Raw genomic sequence first — 17817 nt, 5'->3', positions numbered from 1 at the left:
GTAACTCATTAATGAGAAAGGTATAGTAATGTGCTGGTTGAAATTCAGGAAAAAATTTCTAGGGATAAAAATTTGAGTTATGATTTATATTAGCTTTTGAACTTAAACTTTGACATGTTTAAATTTGGAATTCATTCAAACATCTACTTATGAAGTTGTTGGTTGCTGATATAATTTTAAGATTTTGAATAAATAAATAAATGGTTGCTTAGGAGTTTTTGGATAATACTGCATCCAAAGGTTAGACAGATTAAGTGCTCTACAAGTTATCTACAAGTTGACAGTTTAAAAAAAATGATAACAAAAGAAGAACGGTCAGCATTGATAGATCTCGTTGATACCTTCCAACAGACTTTTTGTTTCCTGATAGCCTACCAATTAGGACAAATGGCAAAAAAAAATCACTAACCCATGGCTCAATGACCGTTCCGTATTATCCTGGCATGGAAATATTCTACTACTGACCAACCTCAATTTTGACGTCGCCATGCACATCTCACATGTAAACTTCTGTCCCTGCTGCACTGCGTACACACGCCTTGATGCGGAAGGATATTGGGGTTGCACACTTGGGTGCTGAGTGTGCAAATCTGTCTATATAATTCAGTTAGCCGGTCTGACCGGTTGTAGTACCGGTCTGACTGGTGGTAGTCGGTCTGATCGGTTTGGTGGGCGGCCTGACCGGTCATGTTAGATTTTTATGCCTGCAGTGCAGTTGTAGACCTTCTCTTTACTTTAATTTTGTTTCCACTACCATCGACATTTTTCCCAAGGTTTGTGAAAAGGATATTATTCTTAGATGAAACATTCCCTAGCATAAGTGGTTCTATGACCATTTTATTCGATCTAAACCTTCCGCTAGTGGTCAATGATAAGTCGAGATCGTATATTCTTGTATCTAAGTTTTTTTCATCCAAATAATCGAAGATCAACCATCCTGACCATTCTTAGTGACTAGAAACATCCTAGTGTTCTTCTAATATTGATATTCGGTAATTTCTAATCGCCTTGATTCCTAAATCTTAAATCTAATCGCCTTGATTCCTAAATATTAAATAGCTCTGCTTGCATTCTTGCTCAAACGAAAATGAATAAATCAAGAACTTGATCCCAGACATTATAGTCATCTTGCATAGATAAGGTCGCACGTTTGTTGCATGGGAACCACCTTATTGCATTACATCGCATTGCATTGTTGGGCCATGCAAAGTTAGGAAAAATCTTGGTGGTAGTTTAACTAACCATGTGAGTTCATGCCTTTGAACATATTTTCTGGTTGCTTTTGCCTCTTTAATCTCTTGGTATTCAATCATGTTATTCGGATTTCTATTATTGATTCTTATATGGTGGAGATTTGTCCCACGACCTATAGTGCCGCGACGGGACCTAGGGCCTCGCGTGTACGGCCGCCACGCTATTGTGCTCCTGGGAGCGCGCCGGTGCTTAAGTACGTGTGGATGAAACTACACCATCATTCCTTTTTGTGCAATATTTGGAATTTATTTCTTCCGCGTTTGTTCTTTAAGGGGGTAGGCTCTCGGAGAGTATGCTAACAGGTTGTTTGATGTTTGAATTTCTGGGGAACGTAATCTATTAATCTGCATAGCAACATGTGCATTTTTGCATCATGTAACTTAATTAATAAATAAAGTTGAGCAGGAATGCTCTTGAATACAAACTTGCCATGATGCCCTTTCTTCAGGGATTTCAGGAGCTCCTTGAAACTCATGATGTAAAAGTAAGGATTTCTGTTCCAACCCAAGTCGGAAATTCCTCGAGTCCTTTTTTTCCCACTGTTTTCTTGACCTCAATTGGAATATCTAGCATGGAGCTTAAGCAAGTATGTAAGATTTCATGGCCATGTACGGTTCTTAGAAGTCCATTTTCGGTCTTACCTTTCTCCTTAAATCTCGGGGCGAGATTTCTTTTAGGGGGTAGGATTGTAACAACCGCCTCGCGGACGGTCCGCACTTGGCCGGCAGACGGTCCGCCCGAGGTGATGCCCAGATATTTATCTGGAAGGTCGTGGGACCCACTCGTCAATCCTCTCTTCTTCCTCTTTTCTTCCAGAGCCGAGTGGAGCTCGAGCTCCCACGCCATCGTCGCCCCTTGCTTCGATCTCCCTCCTCCGCCCACCAAACCTTCATTCCTTGCGTGGGAACATTCCTCGGCACCTCCTCCACCTTCCCAAACCCCTAAACCGGCTTCTTACGGCCGGAATCGCTCCCGCCACCGCCGGACACCATTGGAGGTGCTTGAAGCTTGCTCCACCGCCGATCCGCCTCTCCGGTCGTCCTCCACTCGAACCGACCGGGGGAATGGATTCGTGGTGAGTTCCTTATGCTTCACAGCCTTTTCCCCTTCCATGGCGTGTCGTCGGCGCCGGAGCACGGCCTCCGCTGTCGCCGCCGCCCTTGCTGCCGCCTAGGGCGAGGGTCAGAAATTAGCTATCGCGGACGGTCCGCCTGGGAGGCGCGGACGGTCCGCCGGTCAGGTTAGTTTTGTCCAGAGACGGTGTTGCCTCTGGTTGTTTTTGCAAGATTGACTGCGGACAGTCCGCTGTCGGGGAGCGGACGGTCCGCCGTTGAGGCTCGAATTTGTTCCAGAGACGATGTCGTCTCTGGAGGTTCGCAGGGGTGAACTGCGGACGGTCCGCCACTTGGGCGCGGACAGTTCACAGTAGAGTCTAGGAAATTGTCCAGAGACGTTTTCGTCTCTGGTGGATTGAGTACTTGAACTGCGGACGGTCCGCCAGGGGTGGCCGGACAGTCCGCAGGTAGAATGGGAAAGAGTTCCAGAGACGTTGTTGCCTCTGATGGGTTGGTAGGATAGTACGGCGGACAGTCCGCCACTTGGGCGCGGACAGTCCGCAGGGTATTTTACTTAAAGTAAATCAGTTACATTCTTGGGCTGCACTCATTTATTTCATATGCATACGTGTAGCATCCGCTTCTGAGGGCGCCGTCTTTGAGGTGATCGCGGCACCACGAGAGCAGCCGACGCAAGCCCAAGAGGAGAGGTGTGAGCACCCGGCCCAAGGCCCGTCTGACCCCCGTGTTGAGCAGCAGGCGCAAGGCAAGCCCCCGGTGCACATCCTAGTATTTTAAATTATGACACATATGTATGTTTCTACTACTTGTGCATTAAGTTCAGGAATTGTTTGGAACCCTAGTTGCATGATCCATAGGATTCCCTGAGTTGTACTAGCATGTATAGGACGATAGATGTGCTAGGCTTAATGTTACTGGTAGAAGACGAGTGGTCTCCTGCACTCGCGAGATGTAGGATGTTAGGAGCCGAGTAATTTCCGGTTACTCGCGAGATACATTATTATCTTTATATAATTCAGTGTTTGAGAATTGTTTTGAAATGGATATGGAAATGTGAGACCGGGTGGGGATGAGGGATAGGTATGGCAGCAGGACAGGGTTCCTGGGTGTCTTAACCCCGTCTGTGTCGATTAAGGACCGGTCGTTGTGGCAGTGCTGATCGGGGATTGAATTGTACTAACCGCATGCCGGGAGTAGGAGGTAGTCGAAACCGGTAAGCCTAGTACTGCCTTGCTTCGAAAGTACAGGACTCCATCTCACCTCCTGGGGTAGTCGAGTAGTCGCAGAGAAATGGGGATGTATGTATTACTTTAGGTGGTCTCATGTTGAGCTCGGCTGACCATATGATGGTGGGGCGGTCCTGTAGTTCGAGGCGGGGAGGGGAAGGGTTGGCGCGTGTGGTCCGACGGGGCTTATTCGTGCCGTGTTGGTTAGGTCCACCTTGCAAGGTTAAATCGGATCGATTCGCCGTGTCTCGCGGTTATGAGGGCCTTGGTCTCTTTGTCACACCGTAGCAAAAATGTAGAATCTGAGTTAGGTATGTTTATATAAAATATTGAGCTCATTAAATTATTTTGCTTGCATCACCATGATTGCTATAGAAGGTCTTTGCAAATATTAGATAAGAGTTCATTTGTATAGAACCTGGAGCTAAAATAATGAAAGTAAGGAATTACTTTAGTTGCCTGTTTCTACAAAATAACCACCAGCCAAAAGCCTTGCATGTCTAGATATGTGGGCTAAGTATACCCACTGGTCGGGTAAGTCTTGCTGAGTATTAGTTGCTCAGGGTTTGTTTTTTACCCTATTTCAGGTATAGGAGCTAACTAGGTTTCCCATCGGTGGACTCGATGTGGCGCCTTGTCTTCACGTCTCGGTAGTCCTCGGCTTATTTAGTTTGTTTTATTTATTCTCTAGTAAAAGTGCTCTATAAGTTAGATTCTCTTCCGTGCTGTCATTTCTTTTGTAAATTTTAAATTTAAAGCTGTTTGTAAAAGTCTTAATATATTTTGCTATTTTTGTAAGATTGTATCGTGCTGGTACCTTCTGTGCTCGCCTTCGTGCGAGACTTCTGGTGTGTTTCGATCGGCCTGAGGGTTGGAAACAGACTGTCAAGTTACACTTAATTAAGCTAATGCGCCAGACGATGACGGTTACGTTTAATTAAGCATTTTAACTCGGCGAGTCTGTCACAACTGTGGATTTCAGAACACTGGCTAAATGAGTTGGTCGCCCTCAAGCAGCCAGGCACTCAATTCACAAGAACAGTTAAAGCAAGATATAATTGTGATGTGTCATAGTATTAGTATATTCAGAATGACAAGAAATTTATAATAATTTTAGAGTAAAATGCACTGTGGGTCCTTAAACTAGTTCTCCTGTTCTGTTTAGGTCCATGAACTTTGAAAATACATTTCTAGGTCCAGGATCTATTTAAGTGAGCCATTTGAGGTCCAAAACGCCATTGCCCGCTCTGACCATCTACGTGGACTGCCAGGCTGGCTCTGACGTGGACCATCCTAATAGCTTGGCCGCCTTGCCGTCCTCGCAGTGACAGCCTGAGCTCCGCCTGCTCGCGCACGGCCGCAGCCGAGCTCCACCGTCAAGCCTGTCCGCGGGGCCCCTTCGCCCTCCCCTGCTCCCTCCGTCGCGCAGCGGAGGCGAGGCGAGGCGCCCCCATCGCTAGCGCCACTCCTCCCCCTCCGCCCCCTCAGCTCGCGCGCGCGCCGGCCGCTCGCAGTGGAGGCGTGGCGAGGCGAGGCGCGGCCGGCGAGCCGCGAGCTCGCGGAGCTGAGGTAGCACACGCTCGGGCCACGGCGGGCTCACAGAGCGGCGGCGGCATGCGCTCGGGCCACCGGCGCACGAGGTCAACGGCCACGCGGTGCCTGGGAGCAACGGCGCCGGCCCCCTCCCTCCCCACGGCCGCGCCCTTCCTCATCATCCTGGTATCGCCGCCAACCTCTGCTCGAGGAAGAACCTCTGCGCCTCCCTCCCCGGATTCGCCCCGCCGGCCACGCCGCGCGCCGGCTACGGCCCTCCGCGGCTCGCGCACTCCTGCTCCGGCGGGAGAAGGGGGCGGGGGGAGGAGCAAGGGCGCGCGCGGCGGGCCGGCGGCCGGGGCCTGCTCGAGCTCCGCCTCGGCCGTGGGGGCGCGCGGCCCGGCTCGGCTCCAGTCCCCCGCGTGCGGCCCTCCCCGCCGGCCATGCCAAAGCCGCTCGACTGCCTCCTCCTCCCTGACTCGCCGCTGTTGCTCGCCGGTGGCCCCGGCGGGCCGGAGCTGCCGCGGAGGTGCAGGGGCCCCGCGAGCTCGCCAAGCTCTGCTCTGCTCGGTGCGAGCTCGCCCTCTCCGCCGGCCTCCTCGTGCCATTCGCTCCGGCGGCGGCACACAGGCCAGCGGCGGCGGTGCTCGCAGGCCACCGGCGGCGCGGCGCAAAGGCTCGGGGAGGAAGAAGCGGAGGAGGTGATGGGGAGCAGCCGCAGGCAGCAGAGCCAGGAAGAAGGAGGAGCTGCGCACCACGTCGCGGCGGGGATCCAATCCGCCTGAGCGCGGACCGCCGGCGGCGGGCCTCGCGGCGGCGCGGACCGGGGCGGCGGGCCCCCCCGGCGGCGACGGGCCTCACGGCGGCGGAAGGCTCCTGGCAGTCGTCCTCCCTCCTCCCGCGGATCCACGCGGGCGCGGCACTTCTCGCGGCGGCGGAAGGCTCCTCGCGCAGATCCACGCCGGCGCGCCCGTCCTCCTCCCTCCTCCCTCGCCGGGGAGGGAGCTACAGCGGCGCCCCGACATGCCCCGCGTGGAGGTCGCGCGAGGCCATGGCAGAGCAGAGGGCGCGGCGGCGGGCGGGCGTGCGGAGCGTCGTCGTGGACTCGCGGCCATGGCGGGCCGGAGCGAGCGCTGCTGCTGGAGCTCGTCGTGGACCTCTGCTAATCGCCACCGCCGTGCTCGACGCGCTGCTGCAGGAGCTCGTCGTGGACCTCTGCTGATCGCCATGGACGGAGAGAGAGAGGAGGAGAAAGGAAGTGAGACTGACGTGTGGGCCACTCGGGATCCTCTAACGGTGATAGTAACAGAAGTTGACGGTCCACCCGACATCCTATTAGGATGGTCCACGTCAGAGCCAGCCTGGCAGTCCACGTAGATGGTCAGAGCGGTCAATGGCGTTTTGGACCTCAAATGGCTCACTTAAATAGATCCTGGACCTAGAAATGCATTTTCAAAGTTCATGGACCTAAACAGAATAGGAGAACTAGTTTAAAGACCCACAGTGCATTTTACTCATAATTTTACATGGTAAAACAGAAAAATTGTTTGTTCAGCTACGAGTTGCTTGAAAGGCGCGACCAAGATATCATTCATTGATTCCAATTAGTAACGCTCTGTCAGTTCAGCATGAAAAGGTTATAATACAAGTAGTTAAGAATAACATACAGGCTAAAACATGCTCATATTAATCACTGTATACGTTGATCACATATAGTTCAAGTTAAGTAGCAAACTGAACTGATCTACAGTTAACTGACAATAGGACTGTTCTAGAATAGCAGACCCAGTTGCTACAGGAGTTCACATGAAAGTAATAGAGGCGACTGAGACATAAAAACACAACTTACATTACTCTTCTGAGAAATTAAACACTAATCAGCATGCGGCAGCCAGAAGAGCCACTCAAAACTTGGCCATTGCTTTGAACAACTGCTGAATCTGCAACTTCACATCCTCAGGTCGAACATATGAAGCCCCTACAGCCTCTTGCCTTTAACATCTCAATAGCATCCCTGTAGGCTGGAATAACCAGATCCTCCACCATAGTGCTCAAATCCATTGCTTGCTGCTTCTCCACTAGTACCCACCGTGACTGCACCTGGCAAACTGCTTTCACAAAGTTATGGAAGTGGTTCAGCTTCTCTACCACAATACTGGAACTGCTGCCAGACCTTATATCCCTCTCAAGTATCACGATGGCCCTCCCCCAGGTAGCCCGGCGGTATTCCGACACCCATTGGTGAACCTTTGCAGATATTGCCCTCGTCCAATCCTCACCGAGCAAGACCTTAAGCTCACAACCGTTGACTTTCTTGATTATATAGGTCCCATTGTTAATCAGGAAGACACAGCCGAGAGGAACATGACCATAAATCCTGGATTTTGACTCAAGATTCTCTATGAGCACATCCACAATCCAACCAAAGCAGACAGCCAGTGATGATGTTGGCCGGTCAGGGTTGATGAGACTTGTTTCATTACAACCAAACTCCAATTGCATCGCTTCTTCCAAAGTATGGCGAGATGCACATGCTGCCATAAGGTAGTTCATTACATACCTTGTTATGGGATGTACTCCACCATCTCTTGGTGCAGACTCACTTGAATCACGTCGTATCAGTTTTTCTAGAGCCACAAATATGCCCTTAACTGACAATCCAAGGCATTCACGAAGAGCAGTTATCTCATGATGAAAGGCTTCATCAACGACAGGAAGGATATCAGTTAAGGCATCATACATGTCAACGATGCGAAAGAAGCTCTCCGGGTTCTGTCCAGCAGCAGCAATAAAATTGGCAAATGACAAGAGTTGAAGAAATGGTATGCATGCAGTGGCGAAGGCAAGGTCACTGTAAGATGTAAATCCATCAAAAATGCGATTGCACAGATGGCGCTCACTGGGGATTAAGATGTGGAACACAACACGGATTGCAGGGATCCAGCGCATGATCTGAGTCTCGAGCTCCTCCCGTGATGCTGACTTGAACCTTTCTTGCATGTGAGCATCAACACCAAGGCGAGCAGCAATGCTCTCATCAATGAAGTTGCGGCGTGCAGAAGCATAGGTCTCCGCACAAATATCACCAAAACCAGCAGCAATCATCCTTCTTGCAATTCTATTTGCCTGAGTGGCTACACCCTCTGGTAAGGCATCAACAAAGATACCAAAGTCTCTAATCGGAAGTGCTACGAAGGTGTGGCTGTCATCTTCATCCTGGGTTTTCTTGATATTGTGGTCACCATGGTTGTCATCAAAGCCAGACGTAGCAATCAGGCGCTGGAACTCATCTTTAAGCCTCATGGAACAACGTTCCAGAAGGAGGTCAAAGCTCTCAAGGAGCGCGTGGTCCTCCGAGGTGTTCTCAAGGCCATGGATGGTGGAAGTTAGCTCATCGACAGCTTCTAAAAAGGCATCAGCATCGTTAGAATTGGACCAGAGGGGGCGATCTAAGCTCAGGAAGTGGGAGATCAGGTCGTCAAGTGTTTGCAGAGTATCCTCCATGCCTTTGGCCAATGCTACAACTACAAGCAGCCACTCCTTGACTCTACACAGATCTGTAACTTTCAATATGTGAACCTCCATAGTCCTCGGTAGAAGCCATCGAAGAGGGTGGAATCATCTTCAGCTGGCAAAATGGACTAGTTCAAACATTGCATAGTTCGAACCAAATTGAGAGCGCAAAACATACCTCGCAGATAAGACGAATTCTGAAACTGATGTGCAGAACTTTTTTGTCCTCCAAGTACCAAACCTAGGTATATATTTTTGATCCCCATGAAAATGAGTTGAGATCACAACGGGCCACCATTTCTGTACAGCGTAATAGGTCGGACAAAACCGTAGCATTACTTGTATTTGTGTCGTTGGAGGGTCAGTGGGTAACAAGTCACAACGAGCTTACGTCAGGATAGCAACATCCAACAACACAACCACGAAGTGTCATTTCGTGGAAGTTGTACTCTTTTGACTATTCTTTCAATTAATACATGAAGAAGTTGAAAGCTGAAAGGCAGACGCTTCTCCCCTCCCGTCGATCTGCGTGAGATTTTGTGCTAAGGTTTGAGAATCTGCGGTGGGGAGGGGGGAGGGTGCGGTGAGCCGGTGAGGGTGAAGCCGAGGTGGTGTATCAGACAGCGAAAGGATGCCGCTGTTGTTACGCCGGTTAGCGATTTTTTTGTTGGTGACCATTTCCGACTTCATTTTATGCAGGCCCAACATTTTTTTGGTAGGCCCAACACATGTTGGATGCACATATTCGGCCCGGACAGGAATTCGCGCGCGCGCACACACAATGGCAGAAAATGGGCTGCCAAGAAGGCCTATGGTCCAACATTGGCCCCGCGCGAAGTTTGGTATAAAGCCACGGATAATTTTAGCGGATCCAAACGCACCCAATACGAGATTTGACGTGTATCGTGCGTTGGTGGCGATGCCATGTTCCAACGTCCAAGCATGCGCTGCGACAGACGAGCGAAGATTATGACATGTGGGCCGTGAGTTCGTCCCGCACCCACTGCCTTTGCATAGTGGTGATGGGCATGGAACCACCAATCTGTCTGTTGAAGCTTAAAAGGATCCCCCTCCAAATCGAGATCGACCCAACCGCCAATCCCAAATCGATTCCGCTGCGCTCCCCAAAACAGAAGCAGACGCAATGGCTTCCGCCGCCGCGCCGCCGCCTTTGCTCCCCGTGACTAACCCGGCGGCCGGCGGCGGCGGCGGCTCCGCGCCGTCCTCCGGCACGGTCCTCTCCGACGCGCCGCTCGCCGCGCCGGCCTTCCGCCTCTTCGTGGGCCGGCTGGCCGACACGGCGCGGCGCTCGCTCGCGGACCGGCGGCCGTGGACGGAGCTGCTGGACCGCTCGGCCTTCTCCCGCCCGGACTCGCTCTCCGAGGCCACCTCGCGGCTGCGCCGCAACCTCGGCTACTTCCGCGTCAACTACGCCGCCGTCGTCGCCTTCTCGCTCGCGGCCTCGCTCCTGGCGCACCCCTTCTCCCTCCTCGCCCTCCTCGGCGTCCTCGCCGCCTGGTGCTTCCTCTACGCCTTCCGCCCCTCCGACCAGCCCGTCGTGCTCTTCGGCCGCACCTTCACCGACCGCGAGACGCTGCTCGGCCTCGTCGTCGCGTCCGTGCTCGCCTTCTTCCTCACCTCCGTCGCTTCGCTCATCATCTCCGGGCTGCTCGTCGGGGGCGCCATCGTCGCCGCGCACGGCGCCTGCCGCATGCCAGAGGACCTCTTCCTTGATGATCCCAGCGCTGCGTCCAGTGGCAACACCACCACCAGGCTGCTATCCTTCCTCGCGTCGCCCGGATCTGGGGTTTGACGCGTCCTCGACCGGTAAAGTCCAGTCAAGTCAAAGTCTGAAAATCGGGAGAGATCTGGCCCCGTACATGCAGCGGAGAGCTTGTCGTTCCTATGGTACTTAACTATGAGTAGCTATGGATATTCGGATCTGATTTTAGTTAATTTGTGTCTCCAATTGTGCAAAGATCTGCTAGAGCTGTACTTCTTTTACATTTCACCAGATATGGTGACAGTGAGCATTATCAAATTGCTAACATGTATCTCTGGTGCTCTTTGACTTTTTTTTGGACATCATGGCATTCTTTTTTTTTTTGGGATCTCCATTTACTTTCTGGTCTCTTTGCAACGTTTGATCCTCTTGTGCAAAATCTATTGTCAGCTCTGAATGCTTCGGCCATTCGGGCTGTGCTGGGTATTTGATGCTATGGCAATATTTGCAGTTTTGTATTATGAGCTATATTGTACTGTGGTTAATCATATGACATTGCTTTCGTTTCAAAAAAAAATCATATGACATTGCTAGGTTATATTAGCTGAGAGCTCAGATAAATCAAATCCTGTTTGTTTATTTGTTAGGCTTGTCACTCTTCACAACTGAGCCAAAGTTGCAGGAATTGAAGGATATGAAGGTGAGACACAATTGTGGCAAAGGTAGTCATCCAGCTAAATATAAGTTAGCATAAAGCGTTGACTAAGATGTGTACCTGTAATCCTAAAGCCATCGAGGTACATGTATGCTGCCCGGAACTTAAAGAGCGATACTTGTAGATAACTATGGAAAAAACAACATTGCAAAAGTTTGCTTAGCTGCAATTATCATGTTCTTCATAATAAAATTGTTTGATCTACTCAAACACCACATTTAGCATTGTTTTTGTTTGTTAAAAAATCTTGCTTTCAAACATGTCAATCTATCTATGTATATTGAACTGGTATGATGTCTGTAATTTTTCTTCCAAATGATGTTGAGGTGGTTTTGCAGCATGCCAGCATCCTTGTGGCTATGGATGAATCCTCTTGAGTGCAGAGTGCTGCATAAATATACTGCATTAGTGTTACATCATAATAGACTGCCCGATCATTATAAGTCAACCTTTGAAGGTGGTTACATGATTCATATGTGTTTAAATTACCCATGACCATAAGTTCTGTATATGCAAATCTCAAAGTTACTCATGTTTAAGATTGCTTGTTGTACACAATTAGATATTGATGCTGAATCAAATGCTGTAGGATTTCAGCGGTGATTGACCTGGCTATATAAAAAATGCCCAATGAGAATTGAGAATAGTTTTTTACACCATTGCTTATGTTGGATTGGATCATGGAGTATACTGTTTGATTGCCTGCCTAAGTACCTATAGTGTGATTCAGGGAAGAGATAGCATTTTGGTCTTGTTTCTTGCATTTTCAAAGAATTTGCAGTTTGGAAGTAGTCATCGGTATGGACTATTGGACTGCATGGTCTGATTGAATCAAGGCCTCAGGGGTGATGTATAATTCGTGGGTAAAGAAAGTTGGTGGCTGGGCCGCTTGACTCTGAAGATCGTTTTCAGTTGGGGGTCAGTGCTACACTGCTACTGAACCAGTACAGGTGGTGAAATTGCAATTGAGGCTTGTATGCTAACATCTGGAGCTCACTCGATCATTCCCACGAGTTGCAGTTGAATCTTATATTTGTATACTCCATCCATCCCAAATTATTAGTCGTTTTGACTTTTCTAGATACATCAATTTTGCTATGCACCTAGATATATCTAGGTGCATAGCAAAATTGATGTATATAGAAAAGCCAAAATGACTAATAATTTGGGACGGAGGGAGTATGTCGGTAGTTTGAACAACACCTGGATGTTGGAGCTCTGTGCTCTACAGTCATCTGGTTTTTGAGGTGTCAGTTTTTTTTTTTTTTTGCTAACACATGGGTTACATTAGTTGCCATCCCTCCATCTAAAATTATTATTCAGAGTTATGAACTTTCTTATACCTTGTTGCCAGAGTTGATTTTTCCCCCTTCGAGAACAGTACTTAAATTTGCTGTTTATCTCCACTGGTTGCTGCTTCACATTGGTGCAAAGAAAGAATTTTATTCCCGAACAATATGCAGAATGTCATCGATACTTACACAGATTTACAGGGGAAAAGTTCAAAACAAGCTGGAAAATCATCTCCCCTAGAATTGAAGATCACAAATGACCCCAAAAAAGTAACAATTAACATACAACGTGAACAGCCTTCCAATTCCTCAACAAGGTAACGGTATCTTCTCCTGGTCATTAGCACATCGGAAGGTCAATTGGGGGCGGCTCCAGGGACTGCAGTTTGCCATACCCATCCTCCACCAGGAACGCCATGGCCAGGCCCCAGGTGATGTGCACGTCGAGATGGCAGTGCATGAGCCACACCCCCGGGTTGTCGGCGACGAACTGGATGACCGCCCAGCCGTTCACCGGCACGGCCACGGTGTTCCGCTGCGGCGGGTCGACGTAGTTGAACTTCTCGACGTCCTTCTTGGGGTCGAAGTTGCCGCACCCCTCGGCGAGGATGAAGAAATCGTAGCCGTGGATGTGGATGGGGTGGTTCTCCGGCGTGACGATGCTGGTGTCCTGCAGGACGAGCTGCACGACGGAGCCGAACCTGAGCGGGTACAGCTTGGTCCCCGGGACCGGCTGCCACAGGGCCCGGCTCACGTTCTTGGCCGTGTAGTCGAACTGCACCGGCGGGTAGGCCGGGAAGTCGGTGGTGAAGACGCCGGGGATCTTGTAGTAGTGCGCGTGGAGGAGCGAGTCGTGCTGCGGGAAGACGAAGGAGACGTTGTTCATGCTGGCCGTGAAGCGGGTGTTGTTGTTGGGCCCGGCGCAGAGCTGGCCGGGCTCGCAGTTGAAGAGGCCGAGGCCGACGGTGAAGAAGAGGTACTCGTCGACGTCCTCGTGGACCTTGACCTTGCCGGGGCTCTTGATCCCCGCGGCGAAGGCGGCGGCGGCGGCGGTGTCGTTGAAGGCCGGGAGGGCCGGGAACGCCGGCTGGATCTTGGGGCCGAAGTCGGAGGCGCAGCCGCAGTCGTACTCGATGACGGCGGTGGTGGTGGTGTTGTCGAAGGCCACGTTCTGGCCGGAGACGTAGGCGCGCGCGGCGACGTAGTACCGGGTGGGCGCCTGGTCCATGGTGACGAGGACGTCGGTGGTCTGGCCCGGCGCGATCATGAGCACCGAGGTGGTGAAGGGCTTGGTGTAGGACGCGTCGGCGGCGACCACCGTCATCTTGTGCTGCGCGATGCTGACGAAGAGCTCGTGGTTGAGCGCGGCGTTGATGAACCGCAGAAGCGCCGTCTCTCCGGGCTTCACCGGAATGGCGGTGGTCTCTGCAGCGTGCATGATGCCGATCATCAGATCAAATTAAGACGCATGGAGTTTGAGCGTGTGTCATGTTTCGTGCCAGGGGTTTGCGTGTGATGCACCCAAGCAAAGAGATGAGAGCAAGTGGTCGAGAGATCGATCAGGTAGTACCCTACCTTCCTGGGAGCAGTTGTAGAAGTCACCGGGCTGGCCGTTGATGGTGAACGCGTCGGAGACGTTGGGTCCGCCGCCCGTCCTCTGCGCCTCCCGGATGACATCGATCGGGTTCGCGTTCCACCACTCGCCTGTCCATCCATCACCGTCAAGAGTTTCGATCAGTAGTTGTCATCACTACTTAACATATATACTAATTTTCATTTGTCAGATTAGATGTGATGCGAGGAGGAGGGTGTGGCAGACCGAGGATGACGGGGACTTCACGCGAGGGCTTGCCGAAGGGGTAGGCCTTGTTCTCCCTGGGGCGGATGATGAGCGCGCCGTAGACGGTGGCCCTGAGCCAGGAGCTGTGCGCGTGCCACCACAGCGTGCCCTCCTGCCCCTGGATGGTGAACCGGTACTTGTAGCTGCCGCCGGGCCTGATGGGGCACTGCGTCACGAACTCCGGCCCGTCCGCCCACCCCGTCCTGATCTGCCGGATGCCGTGCCTGCACAACGACCCGAGAGAGAGCATGAGCGCATCGATGATCCACCAATGGTCGAGACGATCACCCCGAAAGCATAGCATGATATGGAGACGCAGCAAGGCGATCCAAGCAGGGTGTATGCGTACCAGTGGATGGTGACGTTGTACTGCGCCCGGTTGACGACGTTGACGACGAGCGTGTCGCCCTCCCTGACCTCCAGCGTCGGCCCCGGGAACTGCCCGTTCACCGTGATGATGTTGTGCGTGTTGCACAGCCTCTTCACCGGCGTCTCTTGGACCTTGACGACGACGACCACAAACCCCAAGCAAGCAAGCAAGCAAACACGCATCATCAGACGATCAGATGCTTCTGATAATGCACACTAAAACACAACAGGCGCGCCATGCATCATATCGATGCCGTGGCAGAGACAACGAGCAGATCGCGTACAACGAACTCATGGTGGTGCACTTCGGCGCCGGCGAGCAGCGCGAGCGCGAGGCACGAGAGGAAGAAGAGCAGCCGGGACGACGGAGACGACGACGCCATGGCGAGCGTCGCTGTGCTTCGGCGTTCGCGCAGCGCTAGCTGGAACCCGAGATCGAGCCGCTCGGCCGGTGGCTTTCGGCTGAAGGCTTCCGAGCTGGGAATGAGAGGGTTCGCCACCGAGCGCGCACGGTATATATAGCGCTTGTCGCCGCGTGCAGGCCGGCCGGCTCCATGCGCGTGTCGTCCCGTTCCTTTTCCCGCTTTCATTTCGGTGGTTGGTCGATTAGGTTTCGAACTTTTGAAAATCCCAGCATGGGGGAAATGTTGCCTGCAGCCATCCACGCATCATCGCGTCGCAATCTGCAGGCGCCTGAAGCCCCAAGCCGATCTCGTGCCGTCGCCCGCCGCGCGTGAGCGATCATTCAACTGTGCAGATGGTTTGGTGCACCCACTGGCCTGCCCCCTTTGGCGAGCGCGACGACTCCACAGGACACGAGAGGCAGCTCGATCTTCTTCTTCTCCCGCACGCTTCTGCCAGAGCAGTGCCTGTCTACGCCGAGCTTTCTGCAACTGTCAAGTCGTTCTGTTATTTCATCTGCGTCGGCTTCAGAGTCCAGACGGCTTTCTCCTTCGATCCATTCGAGTGTTCTTTAACCCCTCTGTAAAAAGCACCAGTATTTACGTCGTCCATGGAACAGTTAGGTTCAGGAGAAGAAAAAAACTAAAATCCCCAAGAAGCAAACCATTTCACGCAAATTATTAGGTAAGGTAGTTTAGTTCCAGCTGTGATCAGTGATCTACTACTGCTGCGTTCCAGTACTTGGGATGTGACTTGCTCTTGGGCATCCTGTTACGCATCTTCGGTTTCGAACGGCATAGAGATAGAGGCGAGGAGTTTTCTGTTGACCATCTCCCTCGTGGTCGATTTTTAGTTATTCTGCCGCTATCATATGCTGGCTAGGCGAGCTACGCCTACGGCGAAAAGCATGGCAGTTTTGCTGAAACTTGTGGGCAAAGCAACTTGGGTTTCGAGACGCGCCCAATGATTAGGAGTCAACCGTGACGTTTTTCTAGTACTGGTTTCTGCCCTATGCATGGATCGTTGGCCAGCAAAAATCTGGTGCGTCGACTTTTGGTGGGCTCTGTTTAAGAAGTCATTTTAATTTGTAAGGACTTTGGAAGCGAGGAGGTGGATTTGGTAGCCAATATTGCAGCAAGTGTCAATATTTGTTCCAACAAATCTTCGGAAACAGTCTTGTGATAGAAACAAGGGAAAAGTCAGTTTTTGGACCTTGAACTATCATGATCGTCCGATTTTGGACCCTGAACTACGAAACCGGACATCCCACACCCTTGAACTAACTAAACCGTGCAAAATACCCCCTCGAGCTAAAACCAGACCGGTATTGCTATGACGTGGCAGTGGTTTTGTGACGTGGTTGCCAGCCTGGCCACTCTCTCTCCCCACGTCTCTTTCTCTCTCTCCTCCCTGCTTCTCCTCCGCCGGCGAGCGGCCCGGCCTCCTCCCGGCGGCCGTCCCTGCGCCCGTACCCGCGCGCCGTGGTCGAGCTCGCCACGCCCGCCCTCGCGCCCGTGGCCGCCGGGGGCCGCGGCGGCGCATCGGGCGGGGTCGGGGGCGTGGCGCGGCGCCCCTCCCCTGCTTCGCCTCCGTCGGCGAGCGCCCCTCCCCTGCTTCCCTCCGCGCGCGCGAGGTGGAGGAGCGGCGGGGCGAGGGCGGGTGAGACGGCGGTGGCGCGGGCGGGCAGGCGGACGGGACGGCGGAGCGTCCTCCCCGCTCCTCTCTCCCCATCCCTGCGGCGCGGCGCGGCGGGCAGGCGGACGGGGCGCCGCGGTGCACGGCCGGCGCGGGCGGTCAGCTGGCGCAGGCGAGCTGCCGTCACAACGGGCCACCGGAGCGGCGCGAGCTCGAGCTCGGCTCGCGGCGGAGGAGCTCGGCTCGTGCGCGGGCGGAGCGTCGCGGGCGGGGAGAGGGAGGGCGGGCGGAGTGACGCGGACGCTCCTCCCTGCTCCCTCGTTGCGCGCGAGGCGGAGGAGCGGCGGGGCGAGGGCGGGCCCACCGCCGATTCGAAGCTCGCCGGGGAGGAGGAGGCCCGCCGCCGATTGGAAGCTCGCCGGGGAGGAGGCCCGCCGCCGATTCGAAGCTCGCCGGGGAGCTCGCCCGCAGAGGCGCGGAGGAGGCCCCCCCGCCGCCCGCGCCGTGCTCCGCCGTCCGCGCTCGCCGCCGAGGGAGCAGGAGAGGGTCGCTGCCCCGCGCCCGCACACGGAGGAGGATGGGGAGCAGAGGGGCCACCGCCGGAGCTCGGGAGGGAGGCGGCGCAGGGGAGGGGGAAGGAGGCGGCGCAGGGGAGGGGGAAGGAGGCCGCTGTGCCTGGCCCTCGCCGGGCCGGCTGCCGCGCAGCTCCGCGGGCCCGGTGCAGCCCCGCGAGGCCCGCCGCGGAGCTCCATGGGCGAGCGGGAGCGCAGGGGAGGACGCGGGCGGCGGCGGCGAGGCAGCGGCAGGCGCATGCGAACGGGTGACGCGGTAGGTGCATGGCCCACCTGTCTGTGAGAGAAAGAGAGAGGAGAGGTGCCACGTTGGATGGGTGACGTGGACAAAACCGGATGACGTGGACCAAAACCGGGTCGTTTCGGTTCGAGGGGGTAATCTGCACGGTTTTGAAGAGTTGAGGGTGTAGGATGTCCGGTTTTGTAGTTCCGGGTTGAAAATCGGACTATCCTAATTGTTCAGGGTTGAAAAATAGACTTTTCCCTAGAAACAATGGCACCAAATCTGACTGCTCGGTCCAAATTTTAGATGCCACGTTTCTGGTTTTGATTTATGGTTTATGATGTGCTTGGAAGCTAAGGGTGCGCTTGCAGCAGAGCAGTCGTCACGAAAATAGACCGTCACTTCTACTACCCATAAACAAATACGGAGAACGTTTTCCCTGTT

General features: G+C 53.2%; 2 protein-coding genes and 1 pseudogene across 2 annotated transcripts; 1 reads left to right on the top strand and 2 right to left on the bottom strand.

The window, feature by feature from the left end:
• Positions 1-6748: 6748 nt before the first annotated feature.
• On the bottom strand, positions 6749-8915 carry LOC120676776 (annotated as a pseudogene).
• Positions 8916-9543: 628 nt separating this feature from the next.
• Positions 9544-10811, top strand: LOC120676281 (PRA1 family protein B1-like). The gene has a single exon (XM_039957515.1). It carries the CDS (start codon positions 9747-9749, stop codon positions 10413-10415), a length of 669 nt encoding a protein of 222 aa, XP_039813449.1. The 5' UTR covers positions 9544-9746; the 3' UTR covers positions 10416-10811.
• Positions 10812-12463: 1652 nt separating this feature from the next.
• LOC120675623 (laccase-3) lies at positions 12464-15020 on the bottom strand. The gene is made up of 5 exons (XM_039956825.1): positions 14826-15020; positions 14522-14673; positions 14152-14396; positions 13908-14036; positions 12464-13757 (listed from the first exon to the last, which is right to left on the bottom strand). The coding sequence occupies exons 1-5, from the start codon at positions 14922-14924 to the stop codon at positions 12673-12675; spliced, it is 1710 nt and encodes a 569-aa protein (XP_039812759.1). The 5' UTR covers positions 14925-15020; the 3' UTR covers positions 12464-12672.
• Positions 15021-17817: the final 2797 nt, after the last annotated feature.

The sequence above is a fragment of the Panicum virgatum genome, chromosome 5N (assembly GCF_016808335.1).
Source record: "Panicum virgatum strain AP13 chromosome 5N, P.virgatum_v5, whole genome shotgun sequence".
NCBI lineage: Eukaryota > Viridiplantae > Streptophyta > Magnoliopsida > Poales > Poaceae > Panicum > Panicum virgatum.
The sequence above is the reverse complement of the archived record's forward strand: the minus strand, read 5'-3'. Positions and strand labels throughout refer to the sequence as shown.

What these genes read in the sequence shown, in the direction of transcription:
- LOC120675623 (XM_039956825.1), bottom strand. Translation starts at nt 14,924, where the DNA reads ATGGCGTCGTCGTCTCCGTCGTCCCGGCTGCTCTTCTTCCTCTCGTGC. An exon ending in TGCACCACCATGAGTTCGTT is followed by an intron (nt 14,674 to 14,825) that starts GTACGCGATCTG and finishes GTCGTCGTCAAG; the next exon opens with GTCCAAGAGACGCCGGTGAA. An exon ending in TGAAGTCCCCGTCATCCTCG is followed by an intron (nt 14,037 to 14,151) that starts GTCTGCCACACC and finishes ATGGATGGACAG; the next exon opens with GCGAGTGGTGGAACGCGAAC.
- LOC120676281 (XM_039957515.1), top strand. Translation starts at nt 9,747, where the DNA reads ATGGCTTCCGCCGCCGCGCCGCCGCCTTTGCTCCCCGTGACTAACCCG.